At 39.7% G+C, this 23,002-nt stretch overlaps 2 protein-coding genes across 2 annotated transcripts in view; both read left to right on the plus strand.

Moving 5' to 3' along the window:
• The first annotated feature begins 482 nt into the window (after positions 1-482).
• LOC149146667 (uncharacterized) lies at positions 483-4,497 on the plus strand. The gene is made up of 3 exons (XM_089452831.1): positions 483-1,426; positions 1,622-3,914; positions 4,345-4,497. Exons 1-3 carry the CDS (start codon positions 483-485, stop codon positions 4,495-4,497), a joined length of 3,390 nt encoding a protein of 1,129 aa, XP_089308957.1.
• A 6,520-nt stretch (positions 4,498-11,017) lies between these two features.
• LOC149146668 (coatomer subunit epsilon-1-like) overlaps positions 11,018-23,002 on the plus strand; it is a 44,165-nt gene continuing 32,180 nt past the window's right edge. Inside the window, exons 1-2 of the mRNA XM_089447152.1 lie at positions 11,018-11,383; positions 11,510-11,599. Of these exons, the coding sequence (XP_089303278.1) occupies positions 11,222-11,383; positions 11,510-11,599 (252 nt within the window). The 5' untranslated portion in view covers positions 11,018-11,221. The remainder of the gene's footprint in view (positions 11,384-11,509; positions 11,600-23,002) is intronic.

The raw sequence follows: 23,002 nt of genomic DNA on the forward strand, positions 1-23,002 counted from the left end.
AAGGCCATGGAAGAGCGGTTAGTGCAAGAGGCGCCTCTGGTGGAATAGCCACCTTCTGGAACAACGCCATATATGATTTTATTCAAGAAAAAAGCAGCCCCCACTGGCTTTTCATTCAGCTTCTCCACAAGGATTCTGGTCAGCAAGTAAGTATGTTTAATGTTTATGCTCCTGTTTTGCCAAGCGAGAAAAAAATCTGTTGGAACTCGCTTCATTCATTTCTTTTAGAGCAAAATCCTGGGAATATCATCATTGCAGGTGACCTGAATGTCACCCTTGCTCTTGATGAGAAAAAGGGAGGCTCCATTGTCAGGGATCCTGCCAGAGAATGGGTTGAAGATATAATGCTGGGCTGGGACCTGGAGGACATTAAACCTTCTTCAGGTAAATACACCTGGTCCAACAAAAGAATAGCCCCCAATCACATTGCTGCCCGTTTGGATAGATTCCTTGTCCACTCTTCTTTCCTGACTTGCGGTCTTATGGCAACCTCTAAAATTCTTCCAAATCTCACCTCTGATCATAAGCCTATCCTTCTCGAGCTTTCCCTGGATAGCAATCTAGGCCCCATTCCTTTTCGGTTTAGCCCTCTTTGGATCCAGCAAGAAGGCTTCCAAGAGGTGGTCTCTGAATCCTGGAATAGACCCGTCCACGGTTCTCCATTCTTTGTGTGGGAAGAGAAAATCGGGGTTCTAAAAAGAAACCTTAAAGAATGGGCTAAAAGATTGCAATCCCCTACAACCAAAAGAAAAGAAACTCTAAACAGGCTCGCTGCTCATCAGTTAGATATGGAGCATAGTCCTGTTTCTCAAAGCCTGCTCCTAAAAGAAGTCGAGCTTCAAAAAGAGGTTCATAGATCTAGCAGGGAGGAGGAAGAATTTTGGCGACAGAAGTCTAGGAATCTATGGCTGCAGTCCGGAGATAAGAACACCAGCTTCTTTCATAAGCAAGCCGAAGCCCGAAAGAATTTCAAATCAGTCTCAGAGATTCATTACCAAAATACTGCGATTAAGGATTTCGAAGGCATTAAGAGAGCTGCATATTCCTTCTATCAAGATCTTTATTCGGCTCCTGAAGAACCAGCTATTGATCCTCATGCCTATCCGATTGATTTAATTCCCAAATGCGTCCAGGATTCGGATAATGCCATGCTGACAGCTCCGATTAGTATGGAAGAGCTAAAGGATGTTCTGAACAGCATGGAGCCTGATAAAGCCCCAGGCCCAAATGGGTTCTCTGTCAGGGTTCTTTTGACTTGCTGGTCAACAATTAAAAAAGACCTTTTGAGAATGGTCAGAAAATCCCAGAACTGTGCAAAGCTGGGCGGTGGCATCAACTCGGCCTTTCTCGCCTTGTTCCCAAAAGAGAAAGGCGCCTTAGACTTCAGCAGATTTAGGCCAATATCCTTGTGCAATTCCAGTTATAAGTTGGTCTCCAAAATAATAGCCAATAGGCTTAAAAACATTTTGCCAGACATAATCCCTGAAAATCAAGGCGGATTCATAAAAGGAAGAAAGATATTGGACAACATTGTGCTGGTGCAAGAAGCAGTTCACTCTAGCTGCCAAAGAAACGAGAAAGGTATGGTGATTAAGCTCGATCTGGTTAACGCATTTGATAGGGTGAGACATGAATTTTTGTTCGCTGTGATGAAGAAGCTAGGCTTCTCAACAGACTTCATAAACTGGGTGAAAGCCTGTATTGCCTCACCATGGATTGCGCCATTGGTCAATGGTCGTTCTACTGACTTCTTCCAAGCTTCTAGGGGCCTGAGACAAGGATGTCCTTTGTCTCCGCTCCTATATGCAGTTCAGGCCTCGGTGCTTAGTTTCCAACTCGATCATAATCAGCAAATTCAAACTCTGCCTGGCCTCAGAACTACTCACAAGGTGAAAGACATTAATCATGCCCAGTTCGTCGACGACACCTTGTTGCTCGGAGGAGCCAGCATACTCTCTGCCAGACATTTCAAGAGGGAGCTGGACATTTACAGGTTGATCTCGGGCAGCAAAATCAATTATCGAAAATGCTCTATCTATGGCTGGAACTACTCGATCAAAGAGTTGTCTGATATTGCAAGACTCTTAGAAATGGATGGAATTCGAAATTGGGAGTCATTTAAATACCTCGGGATTCCAATCTTCAAATCTAAGCCTAAAGTTGCTCACTGGCTGCCTCTGCTCGATAAGATAAAGAATAGAATCCAAGCTTGGGGTGCCTCTTGGCTGAATAATGCAGGGAAAGTCACCCTTATGAAATCGGTCCTAATAAGTATGCCTCTATATCAAAACTCTATTCTCCTTACTCCCAAAACCTTTCTCAGCAAATTGGACAGCTTGTTGAGAAGATTTCTGTGGGAAGGTGGGAATAACAATGATAGAAGGATCCATTTAGTGAATTGGGAAACTCTCAAGAGACCATATCTGGAAGGAGGCCTCCATCTGCGCAACTTGGCTGCCCAAAATCTTGCTTTGGGATCCAAGATTCTGTGGAATTTAGTCTCTGGAAATTCTAGTTGGAGTAAAAGAGTCATTTGGAAGAAATACTTCCAAGGGCAATGCTTGAGATGTCTGGATAAGCCTCCAAGACTTCTAAAAGGATCCCCGATCTTCAATCTTTGTAATGCTGCTAGGGAGCAATTCAGCCATTACCTTTATTGGATCCCTGGTAATGGAAGAAAAATCAAAATCTGGGAAGACTCGATTTTGGGGGACCAACCATTGAACCATGTGGAAGGTCTTGCAAACATCAAAGATTGGCTTCAGTCTTGCAATTTGCACACTCTGTGGGATATTTCGAATTGGAAGGAAGCTCCTGATAGAACCTGGGACTGTTGGAACCTGGGGGAGGTCCCCATTATGCTGCAGGGGGAAGCTTCTTTACTGTTAGATCTGCTCCAAGGAAAATCTCCTTCAAAGGCCACTACTAAAGACAAAAGAGGCTGGGGCTCCCTCTCTGGCTCTTACACTGTTTCTGAAGGTTATAAAAGAATTATGGCTGTCCCATATGCTCCACCCAATCCAGCCCAATGGAAATTTATATGGGATTTCCCATCTCTCCCCAAAATCGACTTCTTCTGTTGGACTGTTGCACATCAAAGCATTCTTACCAGAGATAACTTGCGAAGACGTGGGATGGAAGGACCTTCCAGATGTCCACTTTGCTGGTCTGATGAAGAAACTATCAGTCACCTGTTGCTGCTTTGCCCCTTTGCTCAAGAAGTCTGGAGGGGAGTTCTGTTGTTAGATCCAGCTAACCTTGATTTTCCAGATAACATCCCTTCCCTGTTCCGAACTTGGGCCAGCTTATCTCCCTTCTGCCTTAAAAATAAAAGTCTTCTTAAAACAAGTTGGATGTGGATCCCTAAATTCATCTGCTGGAAACTATGGTTGGAAAGGAACAACAGAATTTTTCGAGAAGAAAGCTGCACTTCTGTAAGAGTTATCTCAAAAATAAAAGCTTTGATGGGCGAGGCTTTGGAAGCCAATACTTCCTCAAGGAACGAAATGAGTCTGGTCAAAGAGGAGGAGCAATGGTTCAAAGATCTGGTTCCAAATATGAAGGAAAGGCCCATTCCTTCTGTATCCGCCCATGCCAACTGGGAGATTAGGCTGGAAGAACTGGAGTTCATTAAGTGGAGATTGGCCCTGGATGATCATTGTTTATTCTTCGACGGGGCCTCCAAAGGAAACCCTGGGGCTGCTGGTAGTGGTGGAGTTCTATTGAGTCCTGGTGGCTTTCCGGAACTGCGATTCCATTGGGGTCTGGGAATCGAAACCAACAACAGAGCGGAGGCTCTTGCACTGTGGCAGGGGTTGACTCTGGCGATTAACAGAAATATCCTTTCTCTCTCTGTATTTGGAGATTCAAGACTTATCATCCAGGCACTGCTAAATCCTAAGACCTCCCACCAGGTTCATTTAGCCACTATAATCAGAAAAATCCGGCTATTACTGCCCAAGTTCAACAAAATCTCCTTCTTTCATATTTTAAGGAATCTCAATTCTCAAGCTGATCTGGAGGCCAATCTTGGCTCCCTCTGTACTCGGAGATCCCTGGTGGTCAACTTGATTGAATCTTCTTGCCCCATCCCTTAATGTACCTGCTGATCGGTCTTCCCATCCTATTTGATCTAAGGGCTTCCTATTTTCTCCTCATTTCCTGCTCTAAGGGACCTCTTCTCAAATCAAACCAAGTAAATTGACGATCTCAGGCCTGATCTCAGTTTCCTTTTCATTAACCACTGTTTCCTGTCGAGTTCCTACTTTTCAAGAGTCCACAAAGGATTCCCATGGGGGCAACTCAGTTTCAGATTTGATCTTCACTTTATTCTCAATCCTGAAGGCCGTGATCAGCATAAACAGAGCCTCTCATTCCCGGAAAGCAGCATCCTCTGAGCTATGCAAAATTGCGATGGAGTTCCCCGCCGCAGAAGCAATCTCTCCGAAGCGTGGTCAATCAGGTTCCTCCGCCAATCAACAGCATCGATGCTCTTAGGCACAGCAAGATCAGGATCCGTCCAAGGAAGTCCTCTGGCACTGTGCGATGTTCCACCTTGTCCAACAGCCAGCACTGAGAGAAATCATGTCAAAGCCGACGAAGCTCAATTCTCTGACTCCGAACATCGGATGGACTGGCAAATCTCCGGTTTAGAAGCGAACAAATCCAATTCCAATCAGATTTTCTCAGAACTCTGTCTCTGAATTCGCAGCATTGTAAAAGCACGCGGTAGCTTGTTTGCCGCCTCAAATAAAAATTAACCGTTACTGTCGCAAAAAAAATAATTACATTAAATGGAATGTTGGATGATTATCAAATGTTCATAACAAGACTTGCAACCATGGAAAAGGCTCCTACATTTGATGAATTGATAGGTATTCTCCTACAAGAGGAAGAAAGAAGGAAGAATCTTAGCAGCAGATCTCAGAGTTCAAATTTAGCATTGGTAGCCAAAGGGAAGCAGTCATGAAAAGGAAAGAGATTGCATAAGAATAAAGGAGGCAATTTATAGTCAAAACCACATCAAGGCACACCACTACCAAGGAAAAATTCCTATATGGAGAGGAAGGACAGATGCTTCTATTGTGGTAACCCTAAACATTTTTCTAAAGATTGTAATAAAACCAAAATTTGATGAGTCCAAACATAGAAGGAATTCAAGCAATTGTGTTGATAAATAAGCCATAGTTAGTGATAGTCTCAAAAATCTCAAATTATTCATTTCAAATGTTGTTTTATTATTAGAAATTGATGATGTCAATGCACAATTTATTGATTATGGTGCTTCGATTCATATGATATGCAATAAGGAATGGTTCAATGCATTTCATGAAAATAATAATGGTGCTCACATATATCTAAGAGATGGTAGATCTCATGAAATCCAGGGTTATGGCGATGTGTGTGTAACTTTAGCTAGTGGCCACGTGAGACAAATACAAAATGTGATGTATGTTCGTAGAACAAAAAAAATATTTAATCTTAGTGTCCACTATTGTAGATTGGAATCTCAAATTCGAATTCTTTAAGTCATGTTATTTTGTGAAGCATATACATGATAACTACAACATCATAGCAAGAGGAGTATGAGTTGGAGAATTGTACAAGCTTTATGTTAACAAGAAAGATCATCAAGAAATGGCATCTACAACCATGTCATCAAAGGAGTTAAGGCATCAAAGACATGGTAATCTCAATCATAGTGATCGTATGTTACTTTAAAAGAAAGGAATGGTGGAAGTTCTTCCAAATTTCAAGAATGAATATGTTGAATGTGAAGGATCTGCATTAGGAAAACAACATAGGGAATGGTTTCCTACAAGACAAGAGAAGAGAAAAAAGGAAATTCTTGTGTTAATACATATTGATGTGTGTGGTCCCATGCTAACTAAGTCATTAGGTGGAGCTTCATATTTCCTTATTTTTACTGTTGATAAAACTATATACACATCGGTCTACATTGTCACAAGAAAAAGTGAGGTATTTGAATACTTTAAAGAATTTAAAACTATGGTTGAAAAGCAAAAGATAAATACATCAAGATCCTCAGGTCGGATCAAAGGGGAGAATACACATCAGGGGCATTCATCATTTATTGGAAAAACCATGGAATTCAACAATAGTTTGTGGTGCCACGTACTCCTCAACATAATGGTGTAGCAAAAAGGGAAAAGGGAGCTTTGGTTGTGTTGTATATGTTCCTTAAAGGCATTTTATTGGCTGAAAACTACTTCAAGAAACCAACTCAACCATTTTAGGTCCAAGTTGGCCCTTGAACCAAAGAGGTCTCCCTCAATGTTACAAGCCTTTAATGTTGTTCACTATCTCTAAACAAAAGCCTATGAAGCAAAATGTCCAAATCTAGGGGTTGTTGTATAGGTGGTTGTTGATAAGACTCAAATCCATACTTAACAAATAAAGCCCTCTCTTGCAAATCAGAGAATCAAATATCCTCCCTAAATATCCAATCATCTAAAGTGAGCAGAAGCATATAGAAGAACCTCTATAACAAAACATAAACACATATAAGAATAAGCATAGAAGCAACAATCTAATGATGCAGAGGGATCAACAGTGACATACTATCGCCTTGATCTACTTGATAGAGAATATAACTTTACAGTGGGATGTTAGGGAGGTTGACACTCAACCCATCCTTTCCCAGATATTGATACAACCTTAGAAGTATGCATAAAAGGAATATGAACACAAATAAGTACTCACACAGTAAACAATGTCTGTCATTAAATTGAAGCTAGAAGCATTTCATTAAAATTATGAAGTAACAGGTTTTACAAAAATATCAGGGTTTCTGGGCCCAAAAGCCAACCCTTCTCATTATAAACAAAATCTTAACTAGAAAATTATTATTTCAAACTGTTACTAACTTTCTCTAATAAAATCTTATCTTTAAATCAAGAATAGTATAAATATTTAAACAACTACAAAATATATGGACTTGATAGAAACAAAAATGAAACCTCTTTACTCATTTGCTCATTCGATGGAACCTTTGGTCTGTTATCTCATCTTCTCACAACTGATTCTCCATCTTAAAATTTTGGGTTTAATTGCCACATAAATGGTCACCTTTGACTGTTGGATTCTCTGCTTGAAAACCTTTGCCACTTGTGCTTAATGTCTGATAACATGTACCTAGAAATATTCAATTTTGATCCTTTAATGATCTTATGCTTGAAAATACTCAATTATTGGACTAAATGCTCAAAATCTGAGATTTAGTTACCAAAACTACTGACGGGTGCACTTGTCAAATAACATAAGTAATTTATGTAATATTTTATAATCAGATATACAATCTTACTAATATTTTGTAATCATCCAAAAACTTTACCTAGAAATGGATCCATGAATAATCAACTACTCAAGCCTTAGACATCTTTCTTTCAGGCCTTTGATCCTATCAAACTTGACTTGAGTTTCCTCAAATGTTTTATTTTGTTTCAATTCTTCTTGTTGTTGCAAAACAATCTTATAAATAATAACAACACAACTTTTTATTCCTGTAGTTGCACTTGTCAAACTATGCATATCATTTATTGGCAACATGATGTATCTCATCCTCTAACTACTGGTTCTCTGCCTTAAAATTTTGGGTTTAATTGCCACATATATGGTCACATTTGACTGTTGGATTATTTGCTTGAAAACCTCTGCCACTTATGCTTAATGATTGATAATATGTACTTGTAAATATTCAATTTTGATCCTTTAATGATCTTATGCCTCAAGATACTAAACTATTGGACCAAATGCTCAAAATATGATCAAAAGCTCATCCAAAAACTATAAAAAGTTGTCAATTGTTTCTCAAGTGCCTTTTTATTATTGATGTCTCATGTCTCTTCCTTGCCTTTTCCTTTTTCTTTCCTTTTCCTTATTTTTCTCTCCAATTTCCCTTGCATGCATATTCTTGTTTCTTTATCTTCTTTTTCTCCCATTTTCCTTTATTCCTTTTATTAAGTTGTCATTTATGCCTTTTGCCTTTGCCAATGCCAATTTCCATAGCCATTAATTAACCATAATGATACATAATGTGATGTTTTTGCCCTCCATTCAACTTGGAATACATGTCCCATGTCCTTGGTCTTATTTTTGTCATTAATGTCCTTTATTACGTGAAACTTTAACCCGAGGTTGTTACATTGTATTATGCTCTTTGCCTTTCCATCCAACTTGGTCCAGTCTTATGTTAACACTCTTATTAGTGCAATACCCAGATCCACAACAATCCACTAATCTTTGTCCACCAATAGATCTTCCATAGCTCAAAACACTGCCCATTGAATTTCTCAATCTCTATCTTTGAATTACTCACCATTTTCTCTCACTACATGAAAAATGGATTATGTAGATTTCCCACTGTAATAGGGTTTACCACATACCCAAGTGAAACACCTTGGCCACAAAAGTGTCCCCTTGAAGCTAAATTGCCTCGATACCAACTGTAGGTTTTAACCTTGTATAGTTAATTATTGCAAATAGATCCTTAATAAAATAGTAAAGATGCAATAACAAACACAACATTAACACAAATATTTTACTGTGAAAATCCAAAGATATTTTTTTAGTGTATTCATATTTACAATATTATAATATATATATATATATATATATATATATATATATATATATATATATATATATATATATATATCTCTTGTTGCATAAACTACCAATCCATTTACCTTGAATTAGAATACAACTATAATTCCTCAATTGGAATTACAAAACCATGGGATAAACCATCATGTGCCACAAAACTGTTAAAAGTGAAAACCATGTGTTTACAGTTGCAAAAAATGAACATAAACAACTACTCGTTTTTGGGAGTGCTGCCCCTAAACCTTCAAGTAGGGGGGGATTTTCCCCCTTGCGACCACCCAGAACAAGGGAGGCTGCCACACCCCTTACTTGTTGCCCTTGGTGCAATTTATAGTGTGTGGGTGTAATCATGTAAAAAACACAACACACACCAAACATCCTTGAGGATAACATCCTCCACAAATTCCACCTTCTTTTTGACCACATCAAAGAATTTGATTGAAAGATTTGTTTTGCGAGCTTGGTAGCTTTCTCAGCTTTTGTCAAGGAGGGGATAATGGTTTTATGGCTAGAAGGTTGCAAGGCATTCCTTTTCTACCTCCTTAGACCCTTCATGTTGGACTTAGAAACTTTTGCATAGATGTGGTCAACCACGATAGGTAGACGACTATAGGTAGGTGTGTATAGGGTGCACTTAAGTTAGAATAGATGCCAATGGCCAATCTCATAACTAGAGAATGAAAATGAGACATAAAATGAATAGATTAGGGCCTAGTGAGTTGCCATGCATATTTGAGAGCTAAGACCTAGTGTGACCTTGAAAAGTCTTAGACCACCAATTATACCACAAACCTAGGCAATCACTAGCATAACATTTGGATTCACTTAAAACCCTAAACCATATAGAACCCAACAGTTGGGGACAGGTAAGTAGAGGGCCCTTCCCCAAAACCACAAACTCAACAAAAAAGCAAGGGCCAAAGTCACGAGAGAATCTCAACAAATGAGAAAAAACTAGAAAACACCATAACTGATCTTACAACAAATCACCTCCATTCGAACGAGGGAGCAAGATTGGAAATCTCTACTTAAGCCGAGACATTATGATTATCCCCAATGCCAACTAGCATAGGCTCCTCACTCCAAATAAAGCATAAGCCACCACTTGAATCCATAACACCCTATGCAACTATCCACCTAGACTCATCACATAATTGAACTCTTGCTAGACATGCCATTGACACTTTCACTATTTTATCATCATGTCACAATGGAGCTATCACCTTTGGCACCCAACTCCATAATACCACCCCGCAATTTCACATGATAGCTCCCTCCTAACTCATTTCTTGAAGTGGCATGCAACACCCATCCATCACCGAACTCGAGTATGTGTGGAGGAGATGTTAATTGTTAAAAAAAAACATAAAAACATAAAATATACTACTATGACCTAGAGTGAAGGAGATATTTAGCCAAACACCAAATTGGTGTATGAAACTCCCTTATCTATGGAACAAAGGACCCATCTTTGCACAATGATTTGACTGCTAAAGTCTAACAGAAGTGTACACACTCCACCCGTCTCAATTTAAACCCTTAACCTCTTACAAGGAAACATGTTCTCAATTATTAAACCTATTCAAACTATACAAAAGAAAATACACATGACATGAACTTAAATAATAAAAAGATTTACCCTTTAAAAAAATTAATCTTGATATTATTTAATAAACATTAATTTACATTTATAAATGACATAAATATTTCTAATAAACCATAAATAAATCTCAAAACAAAAATTAATAAATCTTAATTTACATTTACAAATGACATAAATTCAAATAATACATTCCTAATAGCACACATAAAAATCTCTAAACAAAACTTAAAAAATTTAATTTTTTAATACATATTAATTTACATTCACAAATAACATAAATTCAATTTCGGTCTAGGTTATGCCCTAAAAGTACTTTTGCTTGGTTAAGAGTTGGTTTTCCTTGTACATAAGGAAACATGTTAAAGACCCAAGACTAACACACATCTCACAAGAATGAAAGCCTACCCTACCCCTTAAGGACTACCAACTAATAGTTTCAAGTGGTGTGATTTTCCTTAAATAACAATGATGACTTAACTTGCATTTGTAAATAGTAACTAATAATAATGATGAAGCTTACGTGAGTGAATAGTAACCCATAATAACCATACCAATCTAATTATAATAAATTTTCCCAATTAAAAATAAATAAATAAATTTAAAATTTCAAATTAAACCTCCTCAACTTCCCCGTAAAGAAATTCTCAAACAACAACCTTGTTTTACATTTACAAATGACATAAATTCAGATGATACACTCTAATGATAAATAAATCTCAAAACAAAACCCAATAAAAGTTAATGAAGCTCTAGCCACGTAGATATCACGTCGCCTCTGGCTTTTTCAATTGGCCCCTAAAGTTTTAGTTTTACCCATTTTTCTTTATAGGTCTTCTTTCCGTCCCTTCCATATCTTTGTAGAATGCAGGCACTATAAATTTGGAGATCGAAAATCGAAAGCGGGTTCCTGTAATTCCAGCACGAAAATTCAAAGCGTGATATTGCAGGTCCTGTATCCGTGTGTTCCGTTCTCTCGATCGGTACAGTGTGAAAATGAGCGGGCCAGATGCCTTATTCTCCCTCCGGAACAATTTCTACCTAGGAGCCTACCAGGCAGCCATTAACGAGAGCGATGTCCATGGCCTCACGGAAGAGGAATCCATCGAAAGGGATTGCCTCGTTTACAGATCTTACATTGCCATCGGCAGTTACCAGGTATGCAGTTATTTTATTTTATTTTCATTATGCGGGAATTCTAAGATCTTTATTTTACAAATCACAGATCTTTAATTGCGTTTACCCTAATCTGCATCGGATCTGATGTTTTCTATGCATGTGAAGCTCGTTATCTCCGAGATTAATGACTCAGCAGCAACCCCTTTACAGGCCGTGAAGCTCTTGGCAATGTACTTGGCTGGACCTGAATACAAGGTTTTCCCCGTTTACATTAAAAAACCTTAAATCTCCGTGAACATTGTAATGGTTTTCTTTATATAATTACGATTAGGAATTGCAGGGGAAATTTTTAAGGTCGAAAAATGATTTTATAGTACTTTATTTTGATGAATTTTTTAAATCTAGAAAATGAAGAAAAAATACGACAGGGAAATGCTTAAGAGCGAATTGCGTTAAACTATTACTATGTGAGATCACGTTACTCATAGCTAGTTTTGGCGTTAAATCTTGAAAAACATGGCCGAATCTTTCGGGGAAATTTCGAGGTTCAGCAAAATGTAAGTAAACCTTGGCTAACTAAGCAAATATTAACTCTTAAACTTTTGAAAATATAGTAAAAGTCAGTAAACATCTGGTTCGCCCAGCCAATGTTAGTTTCATATCTTTCAAAAAAATAGCCGATCTTTCAAATAAAAACGTTTGCATTTGGCAGACTGAATGAGAGTTTGGCCATCATAGCGAGTTCGTGCTTAATATTTTTGGAAAATGTCGGATCTTTTGAACAAGCTTGTCTGAAAAGTAAATGTAAGTAATGTCTCGTGGCAGTAGGAAGTTTCTGCGTTATACATGTCTCAACGTACATGTTCAAAGAATGGCGGAAGTTTCCATCATTGGCAGTTTTAGCTTCTGCAAAATAGCTAAATGATCAGTCAAATGGAAATAAATTGGCCACGAGGTCATCAGAATCAAACTCTGCTCGATGACTCTCCACTACCAAATCTGATGTTGGATCAATATCTTCTAACACAATGGGATCTGAATCAGGTTTTTTGTTCAACAATTGGTTGCTTTTGAGCGGGAGGTTGTATTGGACATAGACTAGATCATTTAACTGTTTTTGATTCAAACAGGTTCTCTTCTTTGTGTGAATCCTCTCAAAGACAGACCAATTGTGCTCACACCCAATAGCATTGCAAGTTTGACTCAAAATACGAATTGCAAACTTCTGCAATTGAGGACAATGGCTACCAAAAGCCTCCCACCATTGTGCTGCAAAAAACATAGGAGTGTAATGAGTTAGCTTAACAAAATTACAAATTATATCCAACTTTCAAATTATAAACGATTTAAAAAAATAAGTATTAAGAATTTGAAAATTGAATTTTTTGTTTACTTGGCTCATCTGCTTCCCTTGCAATCTTTGCTAGGTTCTTCCCAAAGGTACCTGTGGCTTTGCTGAAGGTTGTGACCTGTTGGTGTATCTCTAGCTGATCACACTCCAATGGGATCATGCAATCAATCAATCCATCCCCAACCTCCCCTCTCAAATTTCCTGCCGCTAGAGCTTTATAATGATACCGTGGGTTCAAAAAATATCCAGCTGCATGTATTGGGCGATGGAGTTGATTGTTCCATCTTTCATCAATGATTGGCCCAATGGGCCCATACTTAGCCACTTTATCCTTGTATGCCCTCTTTATTTGCTCTTTTGCTTGATCCATAGCCTCATAAATGAAGCCCATAGCCAATCTTTCCCCATCCCCCAACCGCAACACCTTAACCAGTGGCTCAACGACCTTCACAATCTCTGTTGCCTTTCTCCAAAATATCTTTTCATTAACTTTCTTTTTCAATTCTTTGCCTTCCTGTTTGAGAAACCACTGGCTTTGATTCCATTCATCACTGGAAAAATATCTTTTGCAAGTTTCTGTTGTGAAAGCATAGATTGCAATGTCAAAAAATGAGTAACAAATCTAGTGATGGCAGGCCTAATAATATCCCTGCCCCTTGTGTGTCTTCTCATAAGGCTCAAAATCCATGAATGATTGTAGATAAATTTTGTTATGCTTTTGGCATGATCTACAATGTTTTTGACCCAATCTAATTTGCCAATATCCTCAAGCATGAGGTCTATGCAATGTGTAGCACATGGGGTCCAAAATATGGTTTTGTGTTTTTCCTCTAACAATTTACCAGCAAGAACATAGTTAGAGACATTATCTGTGATGACATGAACAACATTAGCCACCCCCACCTCTTCAACAACCTCATCTAATCGCTGAAACAACAATTGTCCATCTTTCACCCTATCAAATGCATCAATTGATTAGCCACCCCCACCTCCTCAACAACCTTATCTAATAGTTGAAACAACAATTGTCCATCTTTCACCCTATCAGATGCATCAACTGATTTTAAACATGGTTCCCTGTGGGCATAAAATAAGAAAGTTTATGATGGTACGGTTTCTTTGATCAGTCCATCCATCTGACATGATGGTACATCCCATTCTTTCACATGAGTCCTTGAAATCTTTCAAATACTCATTAATGTAGGCAATTTCTTTCTGCAAACGATACCCCCTTATCTCGTGCATAGTAGGGCCTTTGAAGCCTTTTCCAGCAGCATGTATGGCATCAAACATAGGCTCATAATATGGTGAACGGGAAGCATTGAAGGGGATATTAGCATCATACCACCATCTACATATGTAATCACAAGCAGTCTCCCTCAATTCTTTTTTTCCAATGGTCATCTAAAGTGGGCTGCAAAGTTCTACTAGCTTGAGGACCATGTGCATTTGATGGAGAGGAGGGTGTGACAGTGAAATAGCTTTTGATATTCGTATCACCCTTCTTTTTCATTTTACCCTTACCCTTTTCTTGAATAGACTCCAAAGAGAGAGGAACATATCGGAAGGGGTTGGATGCATCAGTACAAGGGATAGAAGAAGAACCCTCAAAATCAAAATGGGGGTTGGTAGCCATCATTTTTTGTATACTCGTCTTCCTCCCAATTTCAGCCTCTATTTCTTTTTGCCTAGCCTTTTCTTCTTTAAACTTCTCAAAGCTATTTAACAAATTCTTCCTAATCTCCCCAATTTTTGATGATTCACATGGAGTAATTTGGTTTCTAATCTCTGCCAAGTGTTGTTTCAGCCTATTAATGCCCCTAGGACCCTCCTTAATTTTTCCATAGCAAAATTTGTAATGCATTTGACTATCAACCATTTCAACATATGCCCAAACAGCATCTCTCACTCTAGGTGCCATTTTTTCACTTGGAAATCAAAGGAAAAAAATCTGAAAATGAAAACAAAAAAAATAGCATTGCTTCAATGTTCATTTCTTTCATAAAAATCACTTTTTTCAATTTCCAGATTTGCACAAAAAAATAAATAAACAAAAACTGATTTTTAGAAGTGAAAAAAAATACCTCTAGGCACAAACTGCCTCCTCAAAGTTGCTCCAACAAACCAACTCCTCAATGCTGCTCCATTTGCTGCCCAAGAAGCTCCTCATTCCTGCTACAATGCTTGCCCAAGACTCTTCATTGTTGCTTCAAAAACAAACTTCACAACTCCTCACAAACTCCTCACAAATTCTCACTCAAATGCAATGAGATGGATGTGAGGAAATGAGAGGGGTTGGGTGGGTTTTATAGGGTTTAAGAGAGAGAAATAGACCCCAAAGAACCCAAAGGCACATTAGAGTGGGCTTTGGGGTCCCAAAAAACCAATTCAAAAAAAAAAATCGCTGAAATATGTTGACTGCTGTTCTTACCGAGCCGGCCGAGTTGGCTCGGGCTCAGCCGAGCAGGCCGAGTCGATATCCAACTCGGCCGGCTCGGTAACAACCCGGCCAGCCGGTTTGAGTCATTGCCCGTTTCGACCCGGCCACCCTTTGACCCTGATTGACTCGGCCGTTTCGGAGTCGATTCAGCCAGGTCTTAAAACAGAGCTTATGACACAGATTTGGTCTTGTCCGTGGCATGCACTGTTGAAGAATCCCCAGCTCCTATTCTCTAAATCAACAATTTCCCAACTTCTTTGGGCAATCTTGTTTTTATACAAGGTAACCACCTGTGCAAATGTCTGAAAAGTTTGTACAAGCTGATCCTCGAAAATCAACCAATTTTGAGCAAGACAAGTACCCCACATGACCAGATATGGAATAGATATATAAGCTTTCAATTAATGTTTATGGAACCATTGAAATGAGCATTGACCTAAACAGGAGCCCTGCTGTATTTTCCTTAAATTAAACCATTTGCGAACATCTTTATGAATCTGTTGTGTGGATGGAGAGTAAACAAATACATGTGTGGCAGACTCTTCATTGTTCACACATAAAATACAAATCCCTGGGCATTGTTTCCATCTTGTCTGAAGAAACTCACACATTAGTATTTTTATTTGTTAAAGCCAATCACATAAAGACTGGAGTCCCTTTTGGAACTTTAATAATCCAGAACTTGGACCATCACCAAGCGGCTTCCCTGATATTAGCTGACGTCAGTACTTTGTAGCCTTGTCCAGCAGAATAGAAGCCCTGAGAATTATTTTGCTTTCAATCAATGTTGTCATTGTCAACCCTTATGTGGCCTCTTCTTAAGTCTGCTATAAAATTATTCCAGAAGTTAGCTCAGACACCTTCTAAATCTAACTGTATAGGGGATTTCCATTATTGTTCCCTAATATCAGTAATTGACTCGTCTGCACTTGTTCTAAAAATGCCAGACTTACATCCTGAAAGTGTGAATCAAGTCCAGGGGAAGAAAAATTCTGTTACCACATACTGTTATTGCATCTGCCCTGATTCTGATCTTTGTCCCATCCCTGAGCTTCCACCACAAATGATCACCTAGCACTGGAAAAGCAGAGACAAGGGCCTTCCAACAATTTGAGGCATTCTTGACTAATTATTCTCTGCCCAATCCAGTCCAAAAGTTAGTTTGCACATACATATTTCCGTACAATTGTCCTTCTCCATAAGCAATCTTTTGTAACTGGGTTCCATGGAATTTTGCTTCCAGGGCCTTACCAAAGGTGTGAATATATTTTAAACCCCATGTTGAATTTCCACGACCCTGGTGTCTAGGATAGAATCTTAAAATCTCTGATGCTACCAAACCAAGAATCTCAACAAAGCTACTTAGCACAGAGGAACAATATAATGCAGTAAACCAATCACGTGCACAAGAGGAACAATAACAACAATATAGGTAACCCAACTTTTTTATATTATCAACACATAATACAACAGTCTAGGGCTCCCGTAAAAGGTACAAATACAAGATACAAGCATACAGTGACAAACTCACTGCTCTAGTGCACAACCACAGCCTCTACGTCATATCTCGTCCTGCCGGTCCTTTGCTTCCGTTCTCCTCTCTAGCTGCTCCTTACTCCATCAAGAAACAACACATAGAGACTCCAGGCGGGCTGCCACCTATCACTGCTGCAAGTCACTTCTGCTACAATGAACACGGGATCATCAATCTGCTCCTCTAGGCTGGCCAATACCTGAACACCAATCTGCCTTCTTAGTAGCTTCTTTCGTCCATCAAAGAGCTACACATTAGGCTCCAATCTTCACCCAATCATGCAACAGTCAACGCCTTTCTTGTTTGCTGCTCTAGGGCTACTTTGGGCTACCTACACACTGCCCTCCAACAGTCCAAAGGTGCCCAATCCAATCACTGTAGAATCTGCTCCTAGGAGAGGCTTCTAACCACCAAGTCAAGCCCAATTCACTTGGCTTCCACAGGCTGCAATTTGTCCACTCTTGGACACCATCCAATTAGCATCGATCAACTCATGATACCAATATATACCTCTGCATACATCATTCACTGAAGTTTCACTGCTGCAATTTCTGTGACCTTGTTAGGGCATGGCACAGGTCCATGTTGGCTCTACAAAACACACTCACAGACCTCTCTACAGCTGCGGATAGGGTCCTTGTCCTGCCCCAATTCGCTACTGTTCAGGGCTAACAACCAGCCCCAAACTACCCTCACATGACCCCTCTTAGCCCTGTGGCCTCAGGAACAGGGATGGAATTCCCATAAAACCACACCAAAATACCTCCCAAATCTGCCCAGGGAATGTGGCAGCCTCCTGCTCCTCTTTAGGACCTGCAAGTAGTACCCAACCACATGAAATCTGCCCAGCACATCTCGCAGACCCTGTGGCTGTCCATCTACAGCTACTCGGTCTCCAAACAAACTTCAGTACCGTGCTTTGTCCTCTCCTAGAGCTCAGCTATCATAGGGATATGTCTCTATGATTTGATGCACATTTTGGGTGATGAAAATGATCCTTCCTCACCTTATATTTATACCAATACAAGGGCTCCACGAATTCCTTGAAGAGACATGTCTTTTGGCACATTTCATTTCAAGCCTACATGACTTATGTGCCAAAAACCCATCCTTAACCTTCAAAAATTTATATCTCAATGTAGACAATTCGGAATTCGACGATTCTTGTTGTGTTGGATTCTCCTCAACGCCTTCTATCATCTACATCCATCAGATGTCCAAAATGCTCCATTGTTTTGCTCCAAACATCAATCGGTGCAAAACCCCAACCTTGGGTTCCAAGCCCACAAATGACTTTTGTTGCGCTCCAACATCCAAACCCCGAACCCTAGGGCTTGGAGTACCTCCCAAGCTACTAAAAAATCAAAATCTTGCTTCAGATCTTTCTTTAGATGATTTCAAAAATCATCAGTCCTTCCTCCTTAGCCCAGCCGTGGCCCTAATTACCTTAGCCATCAGCCCTGAGGGCCTTTTAGGGCTGGCCACAGGCCTTCCCAAGGCCCTAGGCCTCCTCTGCTGCCCTTTCCTTTGAGCCGCAGCCCATATGGGGCTGCTCTCCCTAAGCTGCAGCCCTTGGGGGGCTTGCAACAGGCCCTAGTGGCCTCTCTGCCTTGGCCGCAAGCCTTTTCGATCATTCCCTGCCTTCTGTTGGCCTCTCTGCCTTGGCCGCAGGCCCTTTCGGCCTTCCCCTGCCCTCTGTTGACCTCTCTCCTCATCTTCTCCCTAGGGCCGCAGCCCTTCTTGGGCCTTGAGGCCTAATCCTTCCTTGTCATGGGCCTATTTAGCCTTTCTCTTAGCCGCTGCCCTCCCTTGGCCTTCTAGCCCTCATCCTTGCCTTATTTTGGCCATCTTTACCTCTTTTCAGTCATTGCATTGGGTTGATAGTTGATTTTTGCCTTTAACTCTTTGTGATTGCAGCAATATTGATGAGATTGTTTTAGCTAACATTGTAGTTGCAGGTGGGCATTTCGTTGAAGAATTTTGGGCAAGCTCTTTGAGTCATCTTTTAGGCCTAGAGGCCTATTGGTTTGCTTCATCTAACCCACTTCCTCACTTTTTCACTTACAGCCATATAATTACTTGATAGCAGTGACATATATCTCATTTAAGTGGCATAAAATCACCTAATACATTTCTAAGTCACTTGCATCAGTTGGGCATTCATTATTGGCCTTATTTCATAGTTCTTTGGTGATTGTCTTACTGTTTTTGAAATGCATAACAATGTCTGATATAAAACAGTAACGTAAGCATCTTCTCATTGTTTGCATTTCATCTTAAGTGCTCTCATCTAAATCAAGAGGAATAAATAACTTTGGGACTGTTTTGGCATATTTGGCATGCCGCATAAATTAACTCACTGCTGTTATAAAAGTTCATTTTGCTCATGTTAATTAGAGCATAAGTTACCTAAGGTTTCTTGAAGTGTTTAATAGCACATTGTGGAAAGGATAGCTAACATTGGTTCATTGGGTTTTGAAGCAAATCTACCACTGGTTTAGTTGTTACATTTCTCATATTGTTCAAGAGATTAACATTGTGTTTTCATGTGAGTTTCATAATCACAAAGTTCATAATCTTGCACTTAATATTGATCACCTAGCAATGGAAAAGCAGAGACAAAGGCCTTCCAACAATTTGAGGCATTCTTGACTAATTATTTTCTGTCCAATCCAGTCCAAAAGTTAGTTTGCACGTACATATTTCTGTACATGTAGCTGACTGATGATTTTGATTGTTGAAAAATTTTGTACACTGCTTCCTCAGACTTGTGACAAAATGGGTGCAACACACCCAATTTTTTCCCAAAAGCATTGGATAATGGGTTTGCCCTTTTATCATTGACTATAGCCTACGGGGTTGGATAGGCTACTTCGTCCTCCATTGGGAAATTATTTAGTAGGGGACATTGCATTGCCTTGCTATGCAACTAGAGAATTTCCTTAGGTTTCTTTCCCTCTTTGACAGATCTATTGGAAAAAAGTAAAGCATCATCTAAAAATACAAGATGAATAAAATTGACAGCTCCTATCTTAATTCCATGTGTAAGTTCCTGGTCCTTCTAGGTTCAAGGATGGCCCTACCAAGTCCCTTTGCTACCAATAGGAAGAGGTACAGGGACAGGTGCCATCCTTGTCTCAGTCCCCTGGTGGGCTTGAAGAAAGCAGCAGCAGCTCTATTAACTAGAACAGTATATAAAACAGTAGTCCCACGTCCCATCATTTTACTATTTGTAGGAAGAAACCCACATGAATAAAAATTACTAAATAGTCTAACATGCAACCAACAAGTCCTGTTGAAGGCCTTGGAAAGGTCCAGATTTATCACTATAGCAGACAGTTTTTTCAGTTTGATTGCATGTACATTGTAGGCCTTCCTGGGCAGCATCCACAGCTTCATGAATCTGCTTGCCCTTTAAGAATCCCAACTGTTCTGGAGAGATAACCCTTTAAAGTAACTTTTTGAGACTTATTGCCACCACCTTGGCAGTTATTTTATTCAGCCCAAAGCTATGAGTGTAGAATTGTAAGGTGCCTAAAATATTCCTTGATATCCTTGCCTCAACCACTTGTTCAAGCCAAATTGCTCTGCTTTTCATCCTCCAATTGCCTTTATTATCCCTTAACAACTATGTCCTTTTCAGTTCCAGTTCTTTCAGGGTTTGCATCTTGGCTTCATAAAAAATCCCATTGGCATTGTTATTGAAAAGGACTGCAATTCTAAGTTCTGTCGTTTCTCTTTTTTTGTATCTCCACTTCCCACTCTATAACCTTCACTTTCACAGCCTTATATGCATCCACAAATTTCCTTCCAACAGATACTTCCATTGCCTCATGAAAATACATACACTCTCTTCTAACTCTATAAAATTTGCCTTATCAATTCAGGCTGGATTGAACTTGTAAGGGCTGGATGGCTTTTCATCTCTCATTTCCAATTGAAGGTAAATTATATTATGATCAGAGTCCCCACCTGAGCCTATCCAAGGTCTAAATTTGTCAAACTGATGAAGTAGATGATCTTCCATTAAAAACCTGTCTAATCTTTTTGGCACTCTTGCATTACCAGAGCTGTTGTTCCTCCAGGTAGTCCACTTTGACTAGTTTTTCCTCCTCCAGATTATGAATAAAAAATTCAGCCCAAACTGAAACACCCCAAACCTCTGAGTGATCACAATAATCAGATGACTGACCTTAAAATCTCCAAATCAGATGACTGACCTTAAAAATCTCCAAAGAGAAGTTTTTCCCAGTAGCATTGTACAGGCCATGCACATTCATCATGGTAGCTTGATGTCCCAAAATCTTGTTTGAATTTTGAGAATAGGTCTGAAAAGATAGAGAAAGTTACTATTATTCAAGATAACATCTGACCTCCACCCTGTAAAATCCCCAGAAAGTACAGAGGAGTATATTGTCAAAAAATCTCTGGTGCCTCTAATAGTCTATAAAGAGCTATTCTTTTGTTTGGGCAGTCCAAATCTATTGCATTTAAAGATAAGATTTTCATTGGTGAACAATCTGCTGGGCTTTTTATCTCTAAGAACCCCGGGTAGTGATATTTTGTTTACCTGGATGTATTTCGGCAGCAGCCTTTTCCTGTGCATGTTGCAGATAAGAACTTTGAGCATCAAAATTTCCTGAAGGAATCCTCCCCCTTTAGACTATAAGAGGAGGAGCTAGTTTCAGAAGACGAAATATAAGAGCTCAGATTGCTGCCCTTAATCTCTACAGATTCAGAGATCACATGGTCATTTCTAGGGCCCTTAGAACCCTTCCAATTCTATTTTTTGAAGAAATAATGGTTTTTTCTGTCTCAAACTGGTAACAAAGGAGGAGTTGATGACTCATGATTGTTTGAAGCCCCCTCCAGTTGCTGCAGTTGGAACAGAATTTGAGTTGGTCTCAGTACAAGGTTCTAGAGCTTCAAAAAAGGATATTGGGTTCTTATCTCTTACTATTTCAGCAAAAAACTCAAGCCCAGAATCATCCTTAATATGTGTCGGTACCTCTCCCAGTCCATGAGTTATAATGCTCCCGTTTCCTCGTAATTTAATTGTATATTCATTGACAGTGTTGCATTCCAGTTTGTAGCGATGGACTTGATGAACACCAAAGAGTGTACCTTTTCACCTTCTTGGGTACCTATCCTGAGATAGCTGCAGAATCAGATTTTGTACTTTAGAGGTGTAGGGCCTGTCTGCTTCTTTCCCCACACATTCTTAATAAAAGGCTTCAAGCAATTCCCTTTACTATCTATTCTGAGCCCACCTCTCCCCAAAACATGAATCCCAAAAGGATAATTGTTAATTTTAGGTATGTTCTATGCTTAGAGCAATTTATTTCAATTTTCACAGTTAGCTCAATATCTTTTCCAGATTAGCAATCACATCAGCATTAAAGTAAACTGCAGATAGAACATAAACATAAATCGCAGAAGACAAGCCAAGACAAGAGGACACAAGATGTGGCGCTAGCCAGGGACGAACACCAATGTGGGGAAACCCTTGATCAATTATTCTTATATGTTCTTCAATAGTTCATCAGAGAGAGAGAGAGAGATAGTACATTTACAACGGAAGTCAACACTTTGACTTATCTAGATAAGAGCATAGATCATCTCTAAGAAGATGATATATGAGATCAGTTGAAGACATGCTGCTTCAACTGATTCTCCAAGGTGACTCCTTCACCTATCGTTGTGCTACATTTCGTTATCATGTTGCACCATGCTGCACCCATCATCACTATGTTGCATCTCATCATGCTTCATTAATCATGATTGTACCCATCACTGTACTGTATTATGTGCCATCACTGCACCATGTTGCCATACTAACCTATGTGCTGGCTGCATATTGCTTGCTTGTTGTCCCTAGCTTGCTTGTTGTCCTTTGCATGCTTGTTGTTGCATGCTAGCTGTAACATTGCATGCTTGGTGTATTTGTTGCTAAGTACCATACAACTGTCCCAATGTTAGTTAGTTGTCCCTTGCATGCTGCTCTCCTCTTGAGATAGATGCTCGGCTGTTTCGGCAATTTCGGCTCTTCCAGATAGTTCCGGCAGTTCCTAGCAGTTTCGCCTTCTGCCCTCTGCGTCAGCTTTCCTGGATGTTCCTGTAGTTTCCGCTGTTCCCGACAGTTCCGGCTATTCCCGGTAGTTTTGGCAGTTTCGGCTTTTCCCAACAGTTCCGACAGTTCCGGCAGTTCCCGACAATTCTGACAGTTCCGGCAATTCCGGCTATTCTTGGCTGTTCCGGTTTCTGCCCTCTGGATAGGGGCAACGTTATCCCTTAGGATCTCTCCTCCTACTAAAACCCAAAGACAAGTAGAGA

Source organism: Pinus tabuliformis, chromosome X (genome assembly GCF_031772625.1).
Source record: "Pinus tabuliformis cultivar Carrire ecotype Pingquan chromosome X, CPIR1, whole genome shotgun sequence".
Taxonomy (NCBI): Eukaryota; Viridiplantae; Streptophyta; class Pinopsida; order Pinales; family Pinaceae; genus Pinus; species Pinus tabuliformis.